The sequence below is a fragment of the Solanum tuberosum genome, unplaced genomic scaffold, assembly GCF_000226075.1.
Source record: "Solanum tuberosum cultivar DM 1-3 516 R44 unplaced genomic scaffold, SolTub_3.0 scf00745, whole genome shotgun sequence".
In the NCBI taxonomy this organism is placed as follows: domain Eukaryota; kingdom Viridiplantae; phylum Streptophyta; class Magnoliopsida; order Solanales; family Solanaceae; genus Solanum; species Solanum tuberosum.
Genome location: NW_006239660.1, coordinates 89,070 through 99,611, shown reverse-complemented (window position 1 = coordinate 99,611; position 10,542 = coordinate 89,070). Strand labels below are relative to the sequence as shown.

At 30.4% G+C, this 10,542-nt stretch overlaps 1 protein-coding gene across 1 annotated transcript; it reads left to right on the top strand.

Annotated features, from left to right (window-relative positions):
• The first annotated feature begins 3,948 nt into the window (after window positions 1-3,948).
• LOC102597950 (cationic amino acid transporter 7, chloroplastic-like) lies at window positions 3,949-8,161 on the top strand. Its single transcript, XM_006367179.2, has 5 exons — window positions 3,949-4,409; window positions 4,513-4,735; window positions 4,816-5,164; window positions 5,354-5,585; window positions 7,507-8,161. The coding sequence occupies exons 1-5, from the start codon at window positions 4,028-4,030 to the stop codon at window positions 8,073-8,075; spliced, it is 1,755 nt and encodes a 584-aa protein (XP_006367241.1). The 5' UTR covers window positions 3,949-4,027; the 3' UTR covers window positions 8,076-8,161.
• Window positions 8,162-10,542: the final 2,381 nt, after the last annotated feature.

Genomic DNA, 10,542 nt, shown 5'->3' with positions numbered 1-10,542 from the left:
ACTATATTTGGTCTGTTTGATTTCATACATAATCAAAAATAATAATCAAATACGATACAAATTATATAAGATTTAATACATAAAGAAATCACCTCTTAATTAGCTACCAAACAATCCTTAAATATTAAGGTGTCGTTTAATAGAGTGTATTAGGAAAAATAATGCATGCATTAAGTGTGTATTAGTAATACCTTATTTGATACACTTTTTCATGGCATGTATTGTTGGGTTTTGAAGGGTGATTAGGGCGTCATGCGGAAGCTTACAATTGCATAGCATATAGTTGATAAATCAGATAACAAAAACTTATACTAAAAATCAAAATATTATTATATCAAAACTAATATAAAGAAAAACATTGAAACTTTAGAGAGAATAAATCTCCCCATAAACAAGACTCTTAAACGACTATATTGTGGATGTTATTGTTATGGTATTAGAAGAAACAAACCTATATTTATAGAGTTCTAAAACCTTTCCTACTAGAAAAGAACTAGATACTCCAAAACCTTTTTTCTTAAAAGGAAAGAATAAACCAAATATGAAAGAATATTATATTTTCCTTTCAGGAAAAGTAAAAACATTTATGGTAATGTTTTGTCTTTTCTTTAAGGAAAAATAAATCTTAAATTATGGTAATAAAATCAGGGGCAAAACCCTAACATGTATAACTAATGACACTCTATTGTGTATTAAGTTGTGTATTACTAATACCAAGAAATTCTAGATATTAATAATACATTGCATTAGATTATATAATTACAAAACTACCCTCAAAAGCCTTTTATAAAAATATTTTCCAAGAATCTTTGCAGGTGGTCTTGTGCTCACCAAGGATACCATTACTCATTAATACATTTCCTTTACAACGTATAGTTGCCTGTATCCCCTGGAGGGGGTGGTGTAGAACTAAGGATTTCTCATGGCTGGTAAATAATTTGAATTTGTTCAATTTGACAAGTTGAGCTTTATGGTCCTGTAGAGCTTTACACATCTTCATCGCTGGACTCTCTCATATATTGAATGTTGTTGATATTGCCCTTGCTATTCAATATAGTTTAATCAAAATATTTACTATTGTGACGATTAGTTTGATAAAAAAAATTCTTTGTCAACTTTTCACAAAAATATTTTGACGCAATAGTAACAACTATTTAATTTTATATTTGAAAAAAAGAAGAGAAGAAGAGTTAAATGATATTTTAACAAAGAAATCTTTTTTGATGTTTTAGCAAAGAACCTTGTTGCAAAGGAAGTGTACAAAGAAATAAAGTGTGTAGGGTATTTTTGTAAGCATACATTTTTCTAATAGAAATTATGCAGATTTGTTATTTTTAATACATCAAACCAAACAGTGTATAAGAAATAATGCAGACATAACTACTACAAGCACTACTAATGCATGTATTAATAATACACTCTATTTTACATTGTTCTTATACACTCTATCAAACGACCCTTAAGAGGATAAAATTAAAAAATTACTTTAAAAATTAATTTATATGGATGATATTTTAAAATTTTAAATAATTTTACGGATATATAACTAGATATAGTATGAAAGAAATAAAGAAGTTCCAAGTCCACCGAGCTAATAACTTTTTTCTGCCTTTTTGTCGTCCGAAATTCAGTGGAATTTTCTGCCTTTTTTTCTGTATTGAGTCATTCATTGTTTTTGCAGTTGTTGGTTGTTTCATTAAGGTACCGTAACGTCTTCCACTACCCTAAATTCGTATTCGATATTTACATTAGAATTCGATTAAATTTAATAACATTTTCAACATTTCTTTTTTTGTTTTTAGGAGTGATTGATATCGAGATCTTTAACTAAGAGCGAAGAAATCTCAATTATTTACTACAACTCATGTTGGATAGTCAAAAGTTTCTCAAATATTTAACACTCCCTATATTTATTCAAATTATACGTGTTATTCATTTAGTTATTTTATAGGGGTGCTAAATGTTTACTCCCTCCGTCCCATATTATTAGATGAACATTTATTTTTATTTATATGTTAGATAAATAAATCATTAATAGATTAATGAACTTTACTATATCGTCCTTTGTTTATATTGATTAGCTTCTTGAAAAAAGAAATTTTGAATCTTCAAAAATTGTTTAAACTTTCAAAGGTCATATTAATTGTAGGGGTAAAGTGAGAAAAAATTAAATAATTCTATTATGATTATAAAAATAGGAAACACATAAAAATAAAACGAAAATTTCCCAAATATATAATTTTATGAAATTTAAGATTATAGGAGATGTTTCTAAATTTTATTTTATATTATAAGAGTGTTAAGTATAATTTACCTTATTTTCTATCCTTTTTAGTATATTTTATTAAGTGGTGATGCTTATAAGGAAAGAAAAAAAAATCCAACTAATATCTATGATCGCGTTTATTCAAGATTTTTATAAATAATAAGACGTTTATTTAGATTTTGATAGATTAGTTTTATAATAGTCTAAAGTTTTGTAATCAATGAAAAGTCATAAATTTCGATAAGAATATTTAAAATTAATACGTCTATAAATAACTAAACATCAATTTATGCTTATCTCTAGATTAAATGCATTTGCCAATTTGTTTAGGCAAAATTACAAGGGAGTTGAATGTGAACATATGATATATTTACTAGGATTCCATCTTTGGCTTTTGGCCAAATTGACCATTACACATTTTATTATCTACTTGTAAACTTTTATTACTTCACTTTCCAACATCTTAATCATATATAAGCTTTTCATTTGTCTTATATAAAAATATTCATATATAATAATATAAAAGTTCATTTTCAAATATCTTACCAAAGTCTATGGGCATTGTTTGCACTTTATTTGATCAATCCAAAGAACATATTAGGTTAAATTTTCAAATACATTGCTCAAATTGCAAATGTTACTCCTTCCGTTCAACAATAGTTGTCCACTATACAATTTTGGAATATCCAACAATACTTGTTCGCAATGAAATCAATGGATAATTTTACACTTAGTTCCTAATTTATACTTATTATTAATTATACTCATTTTCCCTACTTGTATGAGTTTGCTCAATTTGTATATTGATAAAGGTAAATCAGTCAAAATAATTATAATTATTTTTTATTAATGATATAAATATTAAAAGTCTTGTTATAAAGAAATCAAAGTAGTCCATAGAAATTGTTAATGATTTGAAAGAAAAACTTTGAGGAAGATCTTTAAAATTATCCCAAATTTGTATCAAATGCAAGGGGGATTATTATTACATTTTCTTCAAACTTTAGGGACCATAGTGAAGGAAAAGGTGCGTATCACATTTCGAAATTGCTTAATAGTAGTTAAATAGACCTTTCCATAGAGTTTAATCTAACTTGTTTATGTCATATTGTTTCTTTTTTAATAAAACATTTTTTTTGTACGAACTTTTCTATTTTGAGGTAGTTTTTAACTTTTTTTTTTAATTTGTGATCTTTAATTTTTATCCCTATTACTGATTAATATAAATTTGTTGGTGAAATGATTTTAAACTATGATCTAAACTTCACCATAGTGATCTTTTTTGGACTATCTCTTCTATATCAAAATAACGATAAATATTGTAATTAAAGATGTACAAACAAAATATAGGTTTATGTTGTTTTCCCGTTGAAAATCCTCATGATGCATTAAACAAACTTAAAAGTTTAAAATTGATTTTAGAGAGTTTAAAATATTTTTAAACTAAATGAGGAAATATAGGAGATGCATCCGCTATCTTCTTCTTTTTTTTCTAAGCCCAAATTCACGGATTTGATTTATCTCCCACATTTTTTCCCTAATTTGTTATATTAAATCAAATAAAAATAATATAAATATAGTTATAATATACAAATATGATTTTTATGTTTGATATGAAATTATTATAAGATTCAGTGGATCTAGTAGATATCAGTATCAGCCATTTTCTTTAGTGTTTAACTCTTTAAATACCCATTCAGTCGTTCTTCATTTCCTCCAATTCAATATTTACTGATAAAGAGAGACTTGGTGGTCCAAAAAATGGAGACCTATGGCTCCTCTTTCTCTAATGTCAAATCCTACCTCCGAGCCCTTTCCGATACTCCACACAGATTAGCTCGCCGGGCTTGTTCTGTCTCGACTTCTTTCGAAGAAACAAGTCGACTCAGAGCTCGGTCTGGTGGAGATATGAAACGGAGTCTCCGGTGGTATGACCTCGTCGGATTTGGCGTCGGCGGTATGGTTGGTGCCGGAGTATTTGTTACTTCCGGTCGTGCTAGCCGTATGTGTGCTGGACCTGCTGTTGTTCTCTCTTACGCCATTGCTGGATTCTGTGCTCTGTTATCTGCTTTTTGCTACACTGAGTTCGCCGTCGATATGCCGGTTGCTGGCGGTGCCTTTAGCTATATCCGTATCACTTTTGGTCCGTTTTCCGTAACTGAATTTGTTAAAAACAACACGTTAAAAACGCAATGTCCTGTACTTTGTTTTACGATTAAATTGATCAACGACGTTTCGTAGTGCAGGTGAATTTCTAGCGTTTTTGACCGGTGCGAATCTGATCATCGATTACGTATTATCAAATGCCGCTGTAGCGAGGAGTTTCACCGGTTATTTATGTACAGCCCTCGGTATATCCACTGAAAGCAGATTGAGAATCACCGTCAATGGATTACCGAAAGGATTCAACGAAATCGATATTGTTGCTGTTTTAGTAGTTTTAGCTCTCACCGTAATCATCTGCTACAGGTTCGTCCGCTACTAAAATTCATGAAAAAATTCTAATCGAATTCGATTTCGTTTTTTTCATAAACATAATTTGTTTGCAGTACAAGAGAGAGTTCGATGTTGAATATGGTGTTAACAGTGCTACATCTAGTGTTCATAGTATTCGTGATAGTAATTGGATTTACCAGAGGAGATACGAAGAATTTCAGAGAAGCAGGGGATGAGAATCATGCGAGTGGATTCTTCCCATTCGGTGCTTCAGGAGTGTTCAATGGAGCAGCAATGGTTTATCTGAGTTACATAGGGTACGACGCCGTTTCAACCATGGCTGAAGAGGTTAGAAATCCTGTTAAGGATATACCTGCTGGTGTCTCGGGTTCCGTTATACTCGTGACAGTTCTTTACTGCCTCATGGCTGCTTCAATGTCCATGCTCCTTCCTTATGATATGGTAAAATAAAAGTGATTAAAATTACATTTCTATCCTTATCACTATTCATTTATTTCATTATCTCGATCAATCAAATTGTGATCAACGAATCTCATTTATTTAGGATTATCATATCATGGTGATGAATGTAAATGAGTATTAATATCTGGAATGTGAAAGTTCTGATAAATTGTTGTTTTTGATGAGCAGATTGATACAGATGCGCCATTTTCGGGGGCATTTATGGGATCAGACGGGTGGAGATGGGTATCAAATGTGATAGGAGTTGGGGCTAGTTTCGGTATTTTAACATCTTTATTAGTAGCTATGTTGGGCCAAGCTCGATACATGTGCGTGATCGGACGGTCCAGCGTTGTTCCCGCTTGGTTTGCTAGGGTCCATCCTAAAACATCAACGCCTGTGAATGCTTCCGTTTTTCTCGGTACGTTATTTATCAATATCTACTCGTACTTTGTATTTATATCAAATTTCATAGTTAAGGTTCGAGGCACATGAATATGTAGTATTTTTGATAGAATCTCGACTGATATGAAATATATTGAAAAATTTGATTGGGTATGGTATTTTATTGTGTTGCGTATTTTTATGTGGATAAATTAGTGGAAATGCGTGTGTGATTTATTTATTTTTCCTGTTATTGCGTGGATATTGCCTTTTGTATTATTATTATCAGCTTTGCCGTTGGACAGTAGGGGGTCCACCAAAAGAACCGTTTCGGTTAAGGCGATAGCTTTACATTTTAGGGAAAATTGATCATAAGTTTATCATGTGACTCATCATATTCGGTTAACTATTTTCTGGGTTTTGTGGGACCTAGTGGCGGAGTCTGTTTCGACAGAAAATTACATTGTTTATACATTATGAAAATTATTTTACAGTGTTGAATTTCGCTCAAGTTGTTTATGTTTACTTTTATATACTCCCTCCGTCCCATTTTATGTGGCAACATTTCCTTTTTGGTCAGTCCCAAAAAGAATGTCACATTTCCTTATTTGGTAAGTATTTAAAGGTACAATTCCTCTTTTATCCTTGTTGGTCCCACTTAATCTTGAAAAGAGTACTCCAATACATTTATTAGGAGAGAGAAAAATAAGTCTATTTTTTTAAGGGCAATTTGGTAAACATTTCAAAGTCTTTATCTATTTCTTAAACTCCGTGCCCGATCAAATGTTGCCACATAAAATGGGACGGAGGGAGTATTTATTTATTTAAATTATTTTAGTAAAATTTTTGATTCCGATATTTATGGGACCTACAGTTTCATGTCAAGATGATTAGTCACTCACAATCACACAGAGATTTGAGAAATTTTTATTGAAAGGGGCTTTGACTGAATTTTTCTATGTGGGGTCCTCTTCCTTAGGATAAAACCTTGGCTCATATCTCAATGTTTGTCATGAATTTGGCCTTCTTATTTTTCTTTGTTCATTCATAGCCCTCCAATATTGAAGGGTGTGACGATTTCAACAGTGTTTTTACACGTGTTTGAATATATTTTTTATGCATGGTTTTTTTAATGTGAGTAGGGGATTTCAAGTTTCATATCGAAGTGTACGACAATTTCGTCTAAAATACGAGGACACATTTTTTATTTTCTTAATTATATTTTCTAACACAATACCAGCTAAATGTTTCAAATATGTACTTCAAGGAGAAAAGATTCCATATAGTTTTTAAGAAGTGTATTATGAATTAATTCGTGATAATACTGCGTTGTATAAATCTTGATTATTTAAAAAATCTAATTAGGAAGGTTCCTTGTTAATTCGAGTGGCTCAGGAAAGATTTAACTGCAATTATTGGTCCAAACAATATACTCTAATAAGGTTCCTTCCCATCATTATCTAAACGAATGTTCTCCACATACTTTGATACACTATTTAGACAGGTATTTGAGCTCAGCAAAGTATAAAACTTTTTCTATCTCCTGCTGACCATTCTTGAAATTTTATTCTTTATAAAGATTATGTGTGTGACTTACATTACTGGAATAAGAATTTAAGTAAACTGGGAATGTTAGATATAGACTTTTAAAAACAGAGTTGAAAATGCTATAATATAGAATCCTTTGTAGAGTACTAGGGGCAGTAACCGAAAATTATTTTTTATGTATATATAATAGATATTGAATTTCTTTAGTAAAAATTCTGGCTCTGTAAATTAAGGGGTACCCTTTTAAAGATCTTGTCATGTGATTTTCTGAGACTCAAAATCTTGCCAGAAGTGTTACATGGCCGAAACTTTTGACTGAAATGACACATTCTTTACCGATTTCAGAATAAAGTCTTGCTAGGAATTTCTTCCTATTGTGCTAATACAAGCATTTGTTTGGTCATTTTCAGGAATTTGTACAGCAGCAATTGCACTTTTCACTGATTTACAAATACTACTCAACCTTGTATCAATCGGTACACTGTTTGTATTTTACATGGTAGCAAATGCTGTTATTTACAAGCGTTATGTTTCGATTGGCGTAACAAATCCATGGCCTACACTATCTTTCCTTTTTTGCTTCTCATTGACATCCATTTTATTCACTCTGTTATGGCAATTTGCCCCACCAGGCAAGCCAAAAGCCTTAATGCTTGGTGCTTGTACTGCTATTGCCATTGCTGTATTACAACTCTTCCATTATATGGTACCACAAGCGCAAAAACCCGAGTTTTGGGGTGTCCCTTTAATGCCATGGATTCCTTCCATGTCCATATTCCTCAATATATTCTTGTTAGGTTCACTTGATAGACCATCCTACATCCGATTCGGATTCTTCTCAGCTCTCGCTGTTCTGGTTTATGTTCTCTACAGTGTTCATGCTAGTTTTGATGCTGAGGAAGATGGGACACTTAGTCAAAAGAGAATTGAACTAGTGAAGGAATCTATTGAAGTCCAGGACCATACTTTCAAAGTGTAAAAATGTTCTCTTTTTAAGCTGACTTTTTCTTTTAGTATAACTTCTTCTTTTTGGGGGGTGGAGGAGTAATTTATGGATATTTAACAAAGAAATAGGAGAGGAAATATAGGCTGCAATTATTTTTGCGGCGATCAAGTTGTATAGTTTACTACGATAATGTTATGATATGAGCTTAAATGGCGAAATGAGGATTCATGTAGCTAACTGAGGTGTAACTATTATTGTATTGTTATTATGGTAGCAAGTTGTATAGTTTATTGTGACTTGTGATTCTCTTGTATGGTTAAGTCAACTATTGATGCCTCATAAAAGCTCAAGTGCCACAAAGACAAAGAAATCTATATAGATGAACATGGAAAATTAGGAATAACCTGTTCATTTACCCACATTGGGTGATGTAAGAGAGTTGTCTACCATTTGAAGCTAAAATTCTCTTTATTGTACTTGATTACATATTCACAATTGACCATCATTTGAGTTTAAATATTTATGAAGTTATCTATCATGTTTTTAGTTCAAATGTGACATCATGAATTCAAAATGAAAGGCCCCACTACCCTTATGACTATTGAAGAAAACTTTTAAGTCCATGAAAGTCCATTTTTATTGTGGAATCTATCTTCTTGAAAATGAAAAGAACAACAAAATATAAATCTAGTTAAAGGTTCTCTCTTTTGGATTTTGGAGTATAAGAAGGGAAAAAAAGGGGTGGAAAAGGTTTGAAGATGAGGATGGAACAAAAAGAAAGTTGGATAGGGACTAATGAACCCTTTTTATGTGGTAAAATAAACAAGATTTTTTTTTGTTTAAGTTACAAGTTCGAAGTTTTAATAATTTGAAGTATATGAATTTTAAATTTCAAAGTCTTTTGATTCTGAAGTTTATTATATGTATATAATTTTAGTAAATTTCTCAAACATATATATAAAGTTTATACCAGACTTACTGAATTCTACTAAATTCACAATTTTCAAGCTAAAATTCGTTCCTATAGGGAGCACATCCTCCTTTTTAAATAATTTTTTTTTGTATCTTGAATCTGAATTAATCGAATAAATAAATTTTGAATATATTACCTTGATGAAAAGAGATATACATGAGAGGATAGGGGTGTTGGGGTATGGTTACTATATACCATCCAATGAGGGAGTATTCACTTTTTTCTGTACCGCATGCAATTGTTTCCTTTTTGGTCGGTTTTTTTCTATCCAAGGCAAATATATATATATATTTTTTTGTTGGCATAAATTTATATTTTTACATTATTAATATTTTATAAATTATGTCTCATGTTCTAATAGAACTTATTCATTGATCTAAGTTTGATTTCTAAAAATTAAAAATCAGATCATTTTACGGACAAACTGTGCAATTAAATGTTTATAGTTATTACTAATAAGTATTTTTTTTATTTTCATTTAGTCTTTGATATTCATATTGAAATCCCGATGAATTATGATTCACATCATGGAAAATTCATATAAAGGGAAATGCCACTTAACAAGATTTTATACAAAATTCAAACTCGTAGCCTCTAGTTTAAAACATATACATAGGAGCTGAACAAATTTCACCACAAAAATAACACTAATCTTTATTTTCATTTATAAATTTTAACCAGTATAAATTAATTACTATATATTTGAGTGGATTGAAGATACCTAACAGTCTTGAATTTTATTATTCATTTCTAAATATATATATGATTTTGTGTCGGTATATACTTTAGTTCTCCTACAACTATGAATAGATGAAGTACTCTAGTTAAAGAGGAGAAACACTTCTTATCAAAGTTTTTTTATACTCAACAACTTAATTTGGAATTTCTGATTAAGGACGAAGAAATTTCGTACATTTCACTGCTATCACATGATAGAGTTTTTTTTCCATATATGAATCATAGATAAGATAAAGGTTCCTAGCTTAAAATATATCTTAGATTTCTATCAAAAGGCATATATGCCAATGAGAAATTATAGTTTAATTGATTTTTGTGTATCCAATTGGTTAGGTTCCACTACTAGGAAAGTCAGAAATGATAAGAAAGTAAACTTTCCAATTGATTTTGACATGAAAGTTGGTTCATGATACGATGCTTTTAATACTAATAGTCCACTTTTTATCCACATATGAATATTTGGGTGAACAAATGAACTAAGGGAATATTTGCTAAGTTATTATATCCTTGACTCATGCATTAATGTGTGTATATATATATATATGGTGAATATGAGGTGTGTTGAACGGTATAGAGGACACAATCAATATGAAGTGTCATTTGTAGAACTTAGTTTTTTTTTTATTTTTAGTATAAAAAGTAATCATAAATCTAATTATATTAAGTAGAAACATGAAATTAGTAATCGAAGAAATAAGATTAGCAAAAATCTATAAAATATAACACTACATAGGTTAATTTAAAAAAGAATCCTTTACTAAAATATGAAAAATACGAAAAGTTTTGAGG